This window comes from Centroberyx gerrardi, chromosome 12, assembly GCF_048128805.1.
Source record: "Centroberyx gerrardi isolate f3 chromosome 12, fCenGer3.hap1.cur.20231027, whole genome shotgun sequence".
Classification (NCBI taxonomy): domain Eukaryota; kingdom Metazoa; phylum Chordata; class Actinopteri; order Beryciformes; family Berycidae; genus Centroberyx; species Centroberyx gerrardi.
The window spans coordinates 3,568,284-3,585,783 of record NC_136008.1 but is presented as its reverse complement, the minus strand read 5'-3'; the positions used below and the strand labels follow the sequence as shown (position 1 = coordinate 3,585,783).

Genomic DNA, 17,500 nt, shown 5'->3' with positions numbered 1-17,500 from the left:
TATTTTACCTCACCTGCCTTTAGGTGTTTACTGTACTCCACTTCACTTTATCTTACTTTACTGTACTTCAGCCCATCTTCATTTTTATTTTACGTAATGCTTTATCTTCTTTACTTATTAAACTTCACTGCCTGCTACACCTTACCTGCCTTTACATTTTTCACTTAGATGTACTTCACTTAACCTTACATTACCTTATTTTTTTCCTTAGCACCAACCTCACTTTACTGTATCTTACTTTTTGTTACCTTTACCTTACATTACGTTTTTACCTTACCATCTAGTTTTTTAAATTTTACTGTTTCTTTACCATACTTTGCTTTTTTTTTTTTTTTTTTTACTTTACTGCCAACTTAACTTTATCTTACCTTTCTTTATTTTTTTCTACTCGATTTTCTACCGTTGCCACCCGACCCAGAACTGACCTCGGCACAACAGTGGACTTCCTTAATCATCGCTCCTCTGTGGTCTTTCGCCTCATGATGTCATCGCCAGCAGACGTGTGTGTCCAACATGGCCGACAACATGACGCTCCAGACGTTGATTTTATTTACTCTCTCCCCAAACAAATGCTTCACGCAGCTGAGGCAGAATGCAAACACCAGCCTGGTATACGTTTGCATTTTACGCCGCACCGTGCCAGAAAAAACGAGCCAAGGAGTTGTGGGACTACGACACGGCGTAAACGCTGACCTTTGACCCCGAGCAGAGCGTCTCCACCCTGATCTTGACCTGGGCGGATCTGCAGGGTCGGACATTTCACCGCAGAGTTCCCAGGTCGCGGCCCGGTGTGGAAGCGGTGTTGGATCAGGTCTGGGTCGCTGGCACTGGACTGTCAGACAGTTTAATTAAAGCTGCGGGATAAAAGCCTCGTCTATAATCTCTATTTCACTAATCTCCTCCCAGCGTGATCCTTCCCAACATGGATGACTTATTAAATCGCTGCTCGGTGCCCGGCAACAGCACCCGGTGAGGAATGATGTGGTAAGCAGGGTGGGAAACTCGCTTTTTTGGTCACCGGTCCAAGATTCACCAGACACTTTGAATATTTCAGTAGATAGAGGGATAACTGGAGAGCAACAGGACTCCAGGTGGAGGCTGGGAAGGCTGGAAGTAACTAATTACATTCGCTCACGTTACTGTAATGTACTTTTTTGTGTACCTATGCATTTCTGAGTCATTTTACTTTTACTTCAGTACATTATTATTACTGAAGATTTGTACTTCATTACATTTTAAATCAAATCCATTACAGAGTATACATTTTGCAGGCTGTCCAAAAGCACCGGAAACTGAAAAAAAACGTCATTTTAACGTATTTCTGCTTCATTTCTTTCTTTAATTTATATAGTTTCTGCCTTTTTCCTTCCTTCTGTTCTTTTTTCTGTCTTTCCTTTTTAATTTTCACTCATCTTTTTGCTTACTTCATCTGTTTGTTTCTTTCATTCTAACTTTGCCTCTATTTGTATCTTTCTTTCATTCTTTTTCTTCCTCTTTTTTGTTTTTCACTCATTTATTTTTGCTGTCTTCTGATTGTTTTCCTTTTTCTTTCTTTCCTTCATGCTTAATTTCTTCCACTGATTTCATGTCTGCCTTTGGTCTTCCTTCCTTTCATTCTTTCTTTCTCCTTACGTGTTTCTTTCTCTCGCTGTCATTCATTCTTTTCTCTGTTTATTTTTGATTATTTATTTGTTCGACTGTTTCTTGCTTTGTTTCTTCGTCTCACTGGTTTTCTTTCTGGTTTTGCTCTTCCTTTAATTCATTCATTCTTTCTTTTTACTTTATTTGTCTTTCTTTCAATCATTTGTCTTACTTTGTCTCCCTTTTCTTTCTTTTTTTCTTTCATTTTGGTTTAACAGAATGTCTCCATGCAGTCTCGGCCCTGCAGACAGACAGCACACAGATGAAAGCAGATCAATAGGAAATACAGGAGACAATAAAAGAAGATTTGTTCTTTGATTCGTTCAGCTGCTGGATCAGAGGACAGGAAAGAGAGGAGGAGGAGGAGGAGGAGGAGGAGGAGGAGGAAGGACTTTATGACTCGCTCTCTTTCCCTTCTTGCATCTCTCTGTCTATCTCACTTTCTCTCTCATTTTCATCCCTCTTTCTTTTTTACATCTCTCACCTTTGTATTTCCATCTCTCTTCCTTTCTCTTTCTGCATTTTTCTGTCTTCCATCTCTCCATCGTGATATTTCCATCTGCCTCTCTCTTTCTCTTTTGTTGCATCTCATATCTGCCTCTCTCTTTCTCTTTTGTTGCATCTCATATCTGCCTCTCTTAGTATTTCCTTCTCTCTTTCTTTTTGCACCTCCCTCATTCCATCTCTCATCACTTTTTACTCCCATCTGTCTTCCCAGTTCTCTTTCTTTGTATTTCCATCTCTTTCTTTCTTTCTTTCTTTCTCTTTTTGCATCTGTCAGTCTTTCCATCTCTTTCTCTCCCTCCATCCCTCTTTCTCTCCCATTTCTTCTCCTCCTTCGCAGCCCCCCCCCCAAGCCACATCCACATGTTAATAATAATCTCTCCTCCAGCTCCACCACATCTATGGAGGATCCAGTGGCAGGTCATGTCAGTCTGGCTGATAGAGAACAGTACAGAGTGTTCAGCCTCCCTCCTCTCCTCCCTCCTCTCCTCTCTCCTCCCCTCCCTCCTCTCCTCCCTCTACACCTCCCCCCCCCGTCTCTTCCCGCATCACTTTTACATTCAAGTCATTTAGCTGATGCTCTCATCCAGAGTGATTTACAACAACACCAACAGCAGAGTAAGCTTCAGTTCTTAGATCACCAACATTATGAAACAGATGATCTGAAGGTTTCAAAGCCAAACGTCAGACTGTTTCAGACCTTTTTAATCAGTGTAATGTTTTTAAAGCCGGAGCAAAGCGCCAAACTGCATCGTCCCTCCAAGTTTCAACAAAAGCAGAGCAGTGAGAATTGCATTTGAGGCCAATTTAAAAACCCAAAGTAATGAAACAAAGCTGACAAAACAAACCTGTTTCTGATTGGACATAATGCTAATGAACGTTCTGAAGCTAAATATGGGCAGAATAAGAAAAAAAGGAAGTTAATTGTGAAGAGAAATTAAGTCCAATTGTGTGTAGTAAAGCAGACAGGATGCAGATTGTTCTGGATTCATCTAAGAGTGAAGAAACCTGTCGTTACATGGTGAAGAAAATAAAACCTCAAATAACTGCATTTAGCACATTTAAGGCTTTAAGTTTAGATAATTAGAGTGGTCTGAATTAGACTCTTTCAGACCTATTAAGGACTTGTGGATCCCATGCAAGCAACCAACAGTAAGGAGGTCAGAGGTCAGAGGTCACAGCACCCTGACAATATTCCTGTGACTCCTGAAGGATCAAGTAAGAGCAACAGGAAGCGGAAAAAAAATAAAATAAAGGCGAAAAAGAGAAACAGAAGAGATTTTTTTTTCTTTTTATTTCCCTGCCTGCCTACCTGCCTATGGGCAAACACCTGGCCTCAGCCCCATGGGGGTCTGTGTGAGTGTGTGTGTGTGTGTGTGTGTGTGTGTGTGTGTGAGAGTGTGTGTGTGTGTGTGTGTGTGTGTGTGTGTGTGTGTACGGGCAGAGATAGGCTTTGCTGTGGCTCCTGGTTTGGAGATAAAAAGACAAAATCCCACGCCTCCTCTCTTTCTCTCTTCCTAACTCTAACCCAAAAGACAGCCCACCACACACACACACACACACACACACACACACACACACACACACACACAGCGCTGAGTGTCAGTCAGCTGAATGAAAGACAGCCATTCATTGATAAGACAGACAGTCACATAAACAGACTGTCTGAGGAAAAACAAACCAGACCAGCTTCACCCCTCTATGCTCCATTCAGCCTACCAAGGGGTGAGTGTGTGTGTGTGTGTGTGTGTGTGTGTGTGTGTGTGACAGAGAGAGAGAGAGAGTTGATGGGTGTAAATGTGTGTGTTCCTAGGGTGAAACATCAGTCAGAAAAATGACTGTGAGAGAGAGAGAGAGAGATGGAGAGGGAGAGAGAGAGAGAGAGGGAGAGAGAGAGAGAGAGAGTGAGAGAGTGAGAGAGAGAGAGGAAGTCTCTCAGCTCCCGTCGGTCCTTTCATCTGATACACAAACACACAGGGCACCTAAGAGCCTGCCTTTCACCCTAGACCCACACACACACACACACACACACACACACACACACGCACACTCGTTAATGTGCAAACACAAACGTTCAACTGAAATATGAGGATATATATATACACACATGTGCTGCTCATGAACACACATGGTCACACACACACACATCTGAGAGAGCTTGCACATGCCCACGCGCACACACACACACACACACACACACACACACACACTGATATGAACACACAGTCATTAATGTCCAAACAATCTACATACACACATCCATCTGTACACGCACACACACGCACACACACCATCAAAAATGTGCACACACAAAACAATGAAATTTATACATACCTGCACATAATCACATACTTACACTCACACTGACACACACACACACACAATGTGCAAACACACAAACGGTGGACTTAAATAAGAGTGCACATCTATATACATGCTTGTGCACACTCATACACTTTTAAGACACTCACACACACACACACACACACACACACACAGAGAGGCCCAGCGTTAATGGCGGTGGTCCTGCGCTCCACAGTGGGATCTGTGTTTAGCTGTGTTTAGCCATGTTTAGAGCTCCATTTGGGGCCAGATAAATCAAGCTGCTGTCGACCAGAAGCCTCCATTAGGGGCCCGAGGCCCCGGGACGGCCTGTCAGTCAGTCAGTCAGCCGCCCGCCCTCCTCCAGCGTTTGAACTGATAATTACAGGGAGGCTCGGCTCGGCCCGGCCCGTCCCGTCCCGAGCCCCCGCTTCCCAGACGGCACCGCTCGCTAGCCCGCCGCTAATGCTAACACTAACAAACGACGGACGTTTCACCTCCAGAGGAAACGGAGCCGGGGAAAATATTTATGGAAACTGAAAAAGCCTCCCTCCCTCTTTCTGCCCTCTCGCTCGCTCTTCATCCGTTTTCACAAACTTCATTAGTTGTTTTTTTTTCTTTTCTTTGAGTGACAGCCCGGGGTTTCCCCCAAACGTAGAGGTTAGCGAGTGAGTTAGCTGAGGAACGCTAACGCCAGGCTAACCTCTGGCTGCCACAGATTAATCAAACACCAGTTAGAGGGGAGAGTGTAAAACACAGGGGCCGCGATGACTGATGGCTTTTTAAGGAGCGGCGGGGGAGGGAGGTGGAGGAGAAACACACCTCCGACCGAGACGGAGGACAGAAATACACTCTGACCAGGGTGGGAAACTACCGCCAACCACCGACCGAACGCTGGTAAAATGTTGTCTTCTCTACTAACCACTCTGACAGGTAACCGACCATCACTCAGGGGTCCTACTCTATTCCAAAAATCATCCATCATACTGGGCTGGTAAAACAGTGAAAACGCCTGGTGTACTTTGGAATCCATCAGCCGCTGTGGTCGGCGGATGAAAAAGTTTCCTGCTCTTACACACACACACACACACACACACACACACACACAGAAAGTCAGACGTTACTAGCTAGCTCTCAGGGCTTCATGAATAAAATATAGACCCGCGAAGGCAGCATGAACAATGGAAATATTATCCTCCGCTGCATAAATGTACAGCCGACCGCAGAGTATCCTCAGAGGGAGCTCGTTCCTCTTATCTCTGACGGCTCGGCGGCGATGGCCGGCCGCCGCATGTGGAGACACATACCGCTAACGAGGGGGAAATCCCCCCGTCGCCCAAGATTGATGCAGAACATTTACCCAGCAGACATTCCTCCGGGCTGAAATGAAAGAGGTGCCTGGTTCACCAGCATTCCTAATTGGCCGCACATTCCTTTCCCATTGTAATGCCCAACAACAGCGCGGACGCTAACGTGGAGCCGCGGCTTCGCGAGGTAAACAGCATCGACACGTCTGGATCAACGCTTCCACTTTCTAGGTGGTTCTACGAGGTTCTAGCTGGTGAAGGCGTTTGACCGGAAAGTGTTGGTTCAAATGTCCAGGACCAACTGGAGGGCCGGGGAAGAGAACGAACAACGCTCTCCCCTCCTGCGACAAAGACTGCTGAAGTGCCGTTGAGCAAAGTGCTGAACCCACAACTGCTGCAGTGGATCAGTGAGGCTAACAGCAGAGCAGTGTGACAGCTCACAGCTGAAAAGAACAGAAAACGTTGGAGGAAAAAGCAATGGAGGGAGTGTGTGTTAAGTGCTCATAATCATTTAAAATAGATTAAAATAGAAAATGGAGATTGATGGAGAGGGTGGGGAGGAAGGAAGAGGGAGAGAGAGGGAGAGAGAAAGAGCGACAGAAAGAGACAGAAAGACAAAAAGATAGAAAGACAGAAAAGAAAGAAAGAAAGAAAGAAAGAAAGAAAGAAAGAAAGAAAGGAAAAGAATGACAGAAAAGGCAAACAGAGAGATGAAAAGCAATAGAAAAGTATGAATCTGATGAAGCTGTATGTGAAGCTGTATGTTTTGCATTGAATCCATAATCCTGGGCCTTGAGTGTGCGGTTACAACCACATATAGAAGTTTTTCGCTTTAAAGTTAAAAGTCTGTTTGACGCTTGGCTGATCTAACTCCCACTTCAGCCCTACATTAAACATAAGGGCGTGTTTTTCCAAACCCGGACCGGCTATCTGCCCGCCTGCCGGTTCAGGAGCCAAACTGCTGAGCTGGCTCTGGCCTCAGATCCCTCAGCGCTCCGCAGCACCGGTCCTAACACTCGTATGAATTATTAATTTGACGCATTCATCACTCTTCCGACCGGCCGTCGATAGCCTCCATTATGGCGGGTGTGTATACATTACAGAGTGTATAGTGTGTCAGAAACTTCCCGCATACGAGCCACTGGATGGCGGGAAGAGAGAGAGAGAGAGAGAGAGGGAGAGAGAGAGAGAGAGAGAGAGAGAGTGATGGACAGGAGTGACATGGTATCAAGCATGGTACCAGACAGAGCTAGCAAAGCCACAGCTAAGGCCGGGATCGCTGTGATCTCTGATGGAAGTTCATTCACTTCAGAGAACGTGTTACTGTCACATGTGATGGATTGATTATTCTCATGTGTGGACTAAACTGAATAGATGTTTACCCCGTCTTTCGCTAGCTGTCTCTGTTTTCATGATAGAAACATTTATTCGGTGAATCAGGGCTGCGACAAATATTTATTTTGGAAAAATACAAGCAATAACGACGTCTGATCTGTTTTATTTCAACATGTTTGATCGATGGGATCCTTTCATTGATCTCGATGCCCAGTTCGCACACAGCTTGTAGCAACACAAAAGCATCGCTGAGAGAGTGTGATCAGCAGGAAGAGTTGCTGCAAAAAGGCAGAAGACACTAGACAGAGCTAAAACATCATCATCATCATTTAAAGCAGAGGACAAGCTTACAGCTGGCTCACTGTTAGCTTGTCACGAGGCCAAGGCAAAGTACTGGCGCCACACCGAGCCAATCCAACATTAGCATTGTTTTAGCATGTTAGCTTGGCGTTTAGAACTTCAATGGGCTAACTGATTTCCTCTCATTATTTAGCGTTTACGGTCTCTGAGAACCACGGTCCCTCTGAACAAGTGAATGTATATGAGATGGCTGTGTTGCGGCGGCCCTGTGAGGGCGCAGCATGGATCTGATCACACACCGCCGAGCGCTGACGTACTGACATGTTCGACGGCTAATGACCAGATGATGTCACACACCCTCGCAACGCTAACGAGAAGCTAATGAACGGCGGAACCGACGAACGCCAAGCTAGCCTCTAGAGTAAACAGCGAGGGCAAGGAACCATCACTTTGTGACACACACAGATACACACACACAGACACACACACACACACACACACACACACACAATAAAACAGCGGGTACATCACAAACACGGGCCAACAGACGTACAAAGCCAGAAACCATACATACTCAAAAACCAACATGCATAAATACATACGGTAAATGAATGCATAGTCACACACACACGCGTGCACACACACACACACACACACACACACACACACACACAGAATACCACAGTGACACTAAACACAGTTCCACCCTCCCATAAGTCAGAGTTAAACAAAGGGCTGAGGAGAGACAGAGGTTTGATGGCTGCTTTGTTTTAAAAATCAGCTTTAAAATCAGCCACTACACAGACCTCAACTGTGTGTGCACACACACACACACACACACACCCCCACCCACCCACCCACACACACACACACACACACACACACACGTAGAGTACATTCTGTACATTCTGCTAAAAAATACCAATATGTTGCTCCATACAGAAAATCGTTGATGTATGTGTATGTGAGTGGTTGTCAATGTGTGTTTATGTATGTGTGTGTTTGTGTGTGTGTGTGTGTGTGTGTGTGTGTGTGTGTGTGTGTGTGTGTGTGTGTGTGTGTGTGTGTGTGTCCATGTCTATGCATGGGCATGCAGGTACAAGTGCTTCAGCAATGTAAAGTAACGTAGGCTTTATCTGTTTAAATTGATGTGTGACTTTCATGCCTGCGTGCATTTGTGTGTGTGTGTTTGTGTGTGTTTGTGGTTGTGTGTGTGTGTGTGTGTGTGTGTGTGTGTCAGTGTCCCATTGGGTGTGAGCTAACAGCTAATCAGCAAAAGACGGGAAGTCCATAAATCAGCAGAATACAAGTCTCACACCGTAAATCTAGACTAACACATGTCACTAGTGTGTGTGTGTGTGTGTGTGTGTGAACAGAGAGAGACAGAGAGAGAGAGAGAGAGTGTGTGTGTGTGTGTGTGTGTGTGAGAGAGAGAGAGAGAGAGAGAGAGACAGAGAGAGGAAGTGAGTGTGTGTGTGAGACAAACTATTCCAAGGAATGTCTGTCTGGATATGTGTGTGTGTGTGTGTGTGTGTGTGAGAGAGAGAGAGAGAGAGAGAGAGAGAGAGAGAGAGAGAGAGAGAGAGAGAGAGAGAGAGACCTGGCTGTAGGTGGCGTCCAGCAGTGTGTCCAGGTTCTGCAGCGGTGCCGGGGTTTTGTCTTTGAAGCGGGTCAGCAGGCGCCGCTGGATGGCTCTGAACTGGACCGCCCGCTCCGACAGCAGGTCCTGGTACTGCTGAGCACTGACACGCAGCTAACACACACACACACACACACACACACACACACATATCCAGACAGACACAGACATACACACACATCATTTGTGGTTGGCGTTGCAATGTTTGGCTTGCTGTAAAACAAACTCTAATGTATCACCCATTATTGCTGTGTTAATATTGGAAAAAAAGCAAAACAAATAAGATGGTATCTTGTTGGTGTTTTACTGGTTGTTCACATGTTTAACTGGTTGTTCACATGTTTAACTGGTTGTTCACATGTTTAACTGGTTGTTCACATGTTTTACTGGTTGTTCACATGTTTTACTGGTTGTTCACATGTTTAACTAGTTGTTCACATGTTTAATCTGGTATGTAATGAATGCAGCTTAAGTGCCTGTGTGTTAAGAGGAAAAACCTGAGAGTAACCATGGGCAACAAAAGGAGCATTTCCAAATCATTACTTTGAACAGTTATGTCGTTCACATGAATATTGACACATCACATGAACGCAGCTTCAACTACAGCCACATCCACAAAGGGAGGAAGGCGTAGCAAAGTGTGACATGGAGGAAGACAGAAAGACGCAATAGAAAGAATCACTAACAGAGAAATCAATATTCACGATTTCCACTATCGAACTGGTTTCCCCAGTTAAAAGGCAGCTCATACGACTTGTTAATAAGTATCAAAGAGTCTCATTGGGCGTTCGCTTGCTTGCAGTATGCTAGGAACTGGTGTTACACCCCATGATGTGTGTATGTCTTTGTGTATATCTTTGTGTGTGTGTGTGTGTACCTGGAAGTGGTGGTCTACAGACAGGAAGTACTCCTGCAGGGGGAGCGGTCCACTGAAGCTGTTCTTGAAGTGTTTTACTCCCAGTTTGGAAAAATGGCGGTCGAAGCGCTGGACCAGCTCCTTCACCACCAGCCACATGTCCTCAAAACTGTCACTCTGAACACGGTAACGCTCTGGCAGAGACACATGGATGGACTGGCATAAGACAAGGGATGGGTATTCTAAACTGGCACCTACCTCTATCATTCTGAATTTTATTATCAATATCAATTTTTAAGGTATGAAAAGATACTGAAAGGTTTATTAAAGGGCAGCCAAAGGTCCTGAAAAGGAATAGAACATTATTTAAGGGTATTAAAAGCTACCAAAAAGTATCAAAAGTTACCAAAAGACATCAAAATATAAATGAAGGTATGAAATAGTAGCAAAGGGTATCAAATGGTACCAAAACATAGAGAGGTATCAAAAGGGTCCCCATGTATCAAAGGGTTTTGAAAGGTAGTGAAAGGATCCAGGAAGGTTTCAAGGTATCAAAAGGTGTCAAGAAGTATCAAGAGGTATCGCAAGGTGTCAAGACGTATTGAAAGTGGTCAAGAGGTATCATGAGGTATTGAAACATATCATGAGGTATTGAAAAGTATCATGTTATATTGAAAGATATCAAAACATATTGAAATATGTCGAAAGGTACAAAAGGTTTCAAGAGGAATTGAAAGGTACCAAGAAGTATTGAAAGGTATCAAGAGCTACTGAAAGGTATCAAAAGGTACCGAGAGGTATTGAAAGTTTTCGGAAGGTATCAAGAGATATAGAAAGGTACCAAGAGATTATTCCCACATCCAAATCAGCGTTGGTGCAGGTATGCCAGTGTGTGTGTGTGTGTGTGTGTGTGTGTGTGTGTGTGTGTGTGTGTGTGTGTGTGTGTGACTCACGGGAGGTCTTGGAGGCCAGCACAGTGACCCTGGCTCCTGACAGGAACTGGAAAGCTAAACTATTCCCTTCCTTATCCTCCGACTTCTCTGAAAACTCTGCAGAGAGGGAGGGGGGAGGGGGGGGGGGGGAGAGAGAGAGAGAGAGAGAGAGAGAGAGAGAGAGAGAGAGAGAGAGAGAGAAATATGATGAGACAGATAGGACAGTCTATCATGATACAGGACGCCAACCAAGGTGAACAAGATACAGTCACACTGTTCACCATCTGTATGTACACACACAAAATTTCTCTCGCTCTGTCTCTCTCTCTCTCTCTCTCTCTCACACACACACATACACACACAGACATACACACAGTATAAGCAGGGATAAGCTTACACAAACACACTTTCATAAACGCACAATCACTAGCTTTACTGAGTTCTCACTCTCTCTCTCACACACACACACACACACACACACGCTCAGCACTCAGACCACTTGTATGTGGGTATGTGTGTGTGTGTGTGTGTGTGTGTGTGTGTGTGTGTGTGTGTGTGTTTAGACGTCAGAGCTGCTGATTGTGGCTGATTGTCTGATAACTGGGAACCAGAACAGAGATTCCCATGGTTGAGATGCACACACATGCACACACGCACACGCACAGAAACACAAATAAACATGCATAAACACACTCATAACCGTATAAATACACACCCACACACACGGATATACAAAAGCTGATCATTAACATGCATGTATCCACACATCTCTCTCTCTCTCTCTCTCTCGCTCTCTTTTTCTGGTTGTTAATGTCAATGTTCCTCCATGACGGAGCCAGCTGTGGTTGATGGGAGATTTGTGATGCAACTGCAAAGCCTCTATTGACAGGAAAATTGAGAACATCAGTGTGTGTGTGTGTGTGTGTGTGTGTGTGTGTGTGTGTGTGTGTGTGTGTGTGTTACCGGGGAAGACAGAGTTGAGGTTGACCGGTGGCTGGTTGGTGTCCACGGTGATCTTAAACTTGGTGTTTTTGGCCGAAGAGGACGGAACACACACCAACGCCAGAGGAAGACTGAACCTGGCCTGGAGAACCCTGGGAACTCCTGAGAGAGAGAGAGAGAGAGAGAGAGAGAGAGAGAGAGAGAGAGAGAGAGAGAGAGAGAGAGAGAGAGATGGACAGGAGTGAGTAAAGTAAAAGTGAAAACATACTCAATCTTTGAACCCTTTATGGTGCTACTAAGAGCATTTTTAGAAAGGTTTTAGAAAGGTCTATAGCAGTGGTTCTCAACGTGGGGTCCGGGGACCACCAGGGGTCCTTGAGGGCATTCCAGGGGGTCCCCAGCAAATTGATGAATTGTTAAACTTCATTATTTCATTTATAAGAACAATATTAGAATGTAGAAGAATGATTATTTTGATCATAGTTTCTCTGTTATCTCTCTACCTACAATTCAGATAGTCATGAAATTCTGGACAAAATCATATTTAACAATAAAAAATATTCTCAGATTTGGGTCCAAGAGAGAAAATCTCATCAAACGGGGGTCCATGGCCCTAATGTGGACTAAATTAGGGGACCTTGATATGAAAAAGGTTGAGAACCACTGGTCTATAGCACCAAACTCAGATGGTTCTTCATAGGACCTTCATGGTGCTGTAGAGAACCATTTACATGCACAAAATGCACTAAACAAGCAGTATTAAGAGAACGTTTTACAGTCCACACTGTGTTCTGTATTCTGATTCAGGGTTCAGGGTTCTTCTGAGTCCCACACTCAAAGCAGCAGGTTATAGGTCACTTCTTGGAGAACCCAACCTTGAAAACTATCAATCTGAAAACTAGCGTTCAAGTGATATGGGTTTTTGAACGCTGATATCAATACCGATACTTCTGGATTGAAGCTGCCGATAGCCAATATTTCGTGCCAATATTCAATGTATTTATATTTGACCATTTTTCACGCAAAATTATCCTAAAAACTTGGATTCAGTGCTTCTGCCAGAATTGTAATCTTGGTACGGTGGAAAAGCCTCAAAGCTGTAATATATTCATGTATACTTGCGTGGAATCTGATAACAATTTCAGATTAGAATGAATTCAGGGTAAGAGCTTCCTATACACAACCAGTGCAGTATTGATCAATTCTAAAATAAACATGTAATCAATCAAACTGTTTCCATCATATCAGAGGTGGACAAAGCTGATTGGCCGATATGTGATATTTAATAAAAGGCCAATATCGGCCCCATATATCTGCAAACTAATACATCAGTCTCACCCTATTCCCACTCCCCCTCCTCCTGCAGCTCTTTCCCTGCAAAACATCCCTAAAATCACAGCCCACTTCCCCTTTAAGTGGCGCCCGACTCCGCCAAACTCCCCTACGGCAAATTAAAGGGGGTCGGCACATCGCCTTTAAGGCTTTCTCTCCAAACAGCAGCCAAGTTAACGTTTGTTAACACAGTAAACACTACAGATATTCAAATTACATGCATATCTGAGAGCTACGAGGCCGAGAGACTCAACATCAACACCCAGGCTCGGACGGCTGTTTATGGAAGATCTTTAGGTCCGAAAAGGAAGTTTCAGGAAAAAGGGGGAACGATTTTGAGGAGAAAAAAGGAGAGGGGAGGAGAGGAGAGGAGAGGAGGATAAAGGAGGAGAGGAGGAGAGAGGACGGGATTTGACCGGAGAAGAGCGAAAGAAAGGAAAAGAGAAGGAGAGATAAGGAGAGGAGAGGGGGAGAGAGGAGAATGGAGGAGAGGAGAGGAGAGGAGAGGAGAGGAAAGATAAGGAGGTGAGGAGAGAAAGGAGGGAGGATAAAAGAGGAGAGGAGGAGAGAGGACAGGATTTGACGAGAGAAGAGGGAAAGAAAGGAAAAGAGAAGGAGATATGAGGAGGAGAGGAGGAGGAGAGGAGAATGGAGGAGAGGAGACGAGAGGAGAGGAGAAAAGAGGAGAATGGAGAGGAGAGGAGAATGGAGGAGAGGAGAGGAGAAAATAGGAGAATGGAGGAGAGGAGAGGAGAGGAGAATGGAGGAGAGGAGAGTAGAGGAGAGGAGGAGGAGAGGACAGGAGGAGGAGGAGAGGAGAGGACAGGAGGAGGAAAGGAGAGGAGAGGACAGGAGGAGGAGAGGAGAGGAGAGGAGAGGAGGAGGAGAGGACAGGAGGAGGAGAGGAGAGGAGGAGGAGAGGAGAGGACAGGAGGAGGAGGAGGAGAGGACAGGAGGAGGAGAGGAAGGCCAACCATAACTGTCGTGAGCTTAAGCAGTGCTGAGCTTGGCAGAAATCTACACTTAGCTAGAATAACAGAGCGAGGGAAGGAGGGACGGAGGAAAAAAGCTGTTAAGAAGAGACGGAGCGAGGGAGCAGGAGGAGAGGAGGTGGGGTAACGACAGGAGAGGGAGAAAACCTGAGAGGAGCAGAAAAATGAGTGGAAAGAAACCAGCGGGAGAGAGAGAGAGAGAGACTGAAAGAGAAAGAATGATAGACGACAGCTGAGGGGGAAAGAGGGAGAATTAAATTGTGGAAAGTTCCAGATTATTATAGTTATTAATGATTACCTACAACTACTGTATACTTCCTATTTTCATTTCCACTATTATATAATAATCTGAAAAATGTATTTGGTTTGAAAACATAAACTGAGGGAGACAGAGGGGAGCGAGAGAGACAGGCAGGGAGAAAGAAAGAAAGGGATGGAGGTATAGAGAGGAAGGAAACTTTCTACAGCATTTCATCTCTCAGCCTCTCTGTCTCCACCTGACATTAATTCAGTCAGTAGAGCACAAACCTCACAAACCTCCAACTTGCAAAGCTGCAGCCTCCGTAAAGGTTTATGTTTGTTTATCGTTTGTGAGTTTCTGAAAAAATAGCGCATGAATGCAACGCTGTTTAGCAGCCGACTTGGAAGTTCCAAATGTCGGACTTTCCCGCCAGCACCTGAACGCAGCATAATAGCTGTGGCTAAAACGATAATTGTCTAATGGGGGAAATCCCAGATCCGGATCACCACCAAACTCTCATTAACTGATCTTTGGGCCAAGAGCGATCTGTTCACCAAATCTGAGCCAAACCCTTTTCTGCCAAACATTTTGACAGAACTTTTTGGTGGAGGTAACTACGGTAACGGAAAAAATAAATTGCAGATCCAACCAAGAAGCATATGCAAATGCAACAGGTGGCAGGAAGCTCGGATAGTAACATTCTTGTAAAAAAAAAAAAGGATTGTCAGGATACTCAGGAAGAGTGAGACAAGGTGGTTACTGTCAAGTTTTAAAGGACAAGGCAATCCGGAAAGAGAAATCTAATTTCAACATGTGTATGAGATGCATGTTAACATCAGGAGTAACTGTAATCCAGCTAAATCAGATCTGGACACGAGCTGCATGTTATTACCAGGTGGAGAAGGGACCTGTGTTACCTTGTCCAGGTTTTAAGGCTTGTAGTGGCAAACATCATCTTAAAGTTGGGTATTTCCTTCAACCCCTATTCCACTTTTCTATTGTTTTTACCACACAGAGAGTGCGGGTGCAGTATGTCAGACTCGCAGCCTTGTTTCCAAAAAGATATCCAGAGAGAGTTCATCATTTACTGTTGCTTAGAATTTATTGCAGAAATAAACTTAATACAAAAATAGGATGCAGTCGTTTCAGTGTCCTTAGTTTTTAGCTGTAGCGTTGCAGATGCCATTGACCAGCAGACCGTTCAGAGCTGAGGCCGAGGCTGAGGTCAAAGACGGTATCTGCTGTAACCCGCTTTCTCCCCCGCCAGGCGCCATGCCCACCAACTTATGGGAGCGCCCTCACCACCTGTGGAGGGCGCACACTTTACTTGCAAACATAAGTATAGTAAATGCGGCTCCTACAAGGCTGATTCCTGCTGGTACTTTCTACCTCCAAACTGAACACACACTAAGAGAAGGTATTTAGTTTACTGACGTCACCTTAAAGGATTTCTGGGTAATGAAGTGCTTCAAAGTTGCCTCATGCAGCTTTAAGTTGCCTATAAACTCAGCTGAGCTGAACGAGAAACGAAATGTAGCTTTACACTCCACTTGTTCAGGCCAGGCTGCTGTCGGGAATTTAATGATATTAAACACAAGAAACTAGCTGCTGGTTTTAATGATGGGTGGGGAAAGAGAGAGAGAGAGAGAGAGAGAGAGAGAGAGAGGAAAGAGAGGGAAAAGACAAGAGATAAGGGCAAGGAGAGATGAGGAGAAAGAGAGGATAGAGAGATGGATCTAGATGGACATGAGGAGAGAGAGACAGAGGGAGGGAGGGAAGGAGGGAGGGAGAGAGGAGAAATAGAAGGAGAAGGAGGAATAAAAAGATAGGAGGAGAGAAGGAGGGGGAAATGGAGGGGCAGGAAGGGAGAGAAGGTTATGAAAGGCTGGAAAAGGCCAGGGGAAACATTTTTCCGTCTCAAATTCGCCATCGCCATTTACTAGTCACTGCTCTGTGTGTGTGTGTGTGTGTGTGTGTGTGTGTGTGTGTGTGTGTGTGTGTGTGTGGCTGTAAATCTAGTCTTGTTCCACTCTATCCCTGTACATTCCCAGGCTGCTGACGCCAAGTTACACTCCTCAGTACTGGGATTTACCTGCAAGACAAGTGTGTGTGTGTATGTATGTATGTATGTATGTATGTATGTATGTATGTGTGTGTGTGTACATGTGTATGATGGGATGTGTATGTGGGCAAGTGGACTTGGATGTTAAAGACATGGTAACCAACATGTCATAATTAACATATGAAGGGTTTAATTCCAAAACACTATATATACATAAATTTGCTACCGGAAATTAATCAAGGAATATTTGAAAAACATAACTGATTCTGTCCTTAAAAAATCTGATTTTGTGATTTTGTGTCCAAACCAGGTAAAAAACGGTGTGTTGATATCCATTTACAGCTAATTGTGTGAGTGAGCATCATGTAAGCAGGGTTTCATCAATCTGAAGAAAAGACTATATGTTTTCAATTTTGTGCACACAGGTTTTAAGTCTTAAATCTACATAGTTTTATGCATCTGGCCGCTGATGTTTTCTAATCAGTGTGAACAGCAAAAAGCTGCATGAAGTCAGATCTGATCTGCACCACATGGATCTGTGGGGCGAGATCGGATCCTGATGCGTGCAACCTACATACTTGAATTTGAAAGCTTGAATCAGAATTTGTCAGCGTTGCCGTGACAACAAGTAAATCTTAGGTCATTCACCTGAGACGGTTGTCATAATTTCGTCTGCTTGTCTGAGCAGCGTTAGCATAGAGGAGAGACAACGATGGAGAGAAAGAGATAGAGACGACTTGATGCCTCAGTTCAGTCAGAGCTGGAAGACTCCCACCGTGACCAAAGTGTGTTGGAAACAAAAACTTATGTCTTTTGTTATTATTCTTCTGTGTACACTTTCTTTTCAATATCGCTGTCAGTTCATATCGGTATCAGATACAAGTTACATCCTTGAATAGATAGACAGTCATTAAAAAAAAATCAGATATGAGTAGAAAATCAGAATTGAGCATCAACGCCTGCACTGTGAACGGAGCCAAAGAGTAATGAGTAAATGACTAAAATGACTAAATGTAATTTTCAACTTAAATTGAATTTGCTGCCTTTGTCCTTCATATTCTGTACCTGAATTTGAGTCTTTGCATTTCCTCTGAT

The 17,500-nt window shown here is 44.4% G+C and overlaps 2 protein-coding genes across 2 annotated transcripts in view; both read right to left on the bottom strand.

Annotated features, from left to right (window-relative positions):
• The window catches only part of bmper (BMP binding endothelial regulator), a 217,309-nt gene that overhangs the window by 138,593 nt on the left and 61,216 nt on the right, over nt 1-17,500 (bottom strand). The gene's annotated exons all lie outside the window — the stretch shown is intronic.
• Nucleotides 1-17,500, bottom strand: part of bbs9 (Bardet-Biedl syndrome 9) — a 188,792-nt gene that overhangs the window by 115,496 nt on the left and 55,796 nt on the right. The window contains exons 15-18 of the mRNA XM_078287020.1: nt 11,800-11,940; nt 10,858-10,953; nt 9,926-10,098; nt 9,010-9,162 (exon numbers count right to left, since the gene is read on the bottom strand). Coding sequence (XP_078143146.1) covers nt 9,010-9,162; nt 9,926-10,098; nt 10,858-10,953; nt 11,800-11,940 — 563 coding nt within the window. The remainder of the gene's footprint in view (nt 1-9,009; nt 9,163-9,925; nt 10,099-10,857; nt 10,954-11,799; nt 11,941-17,500) is intronic.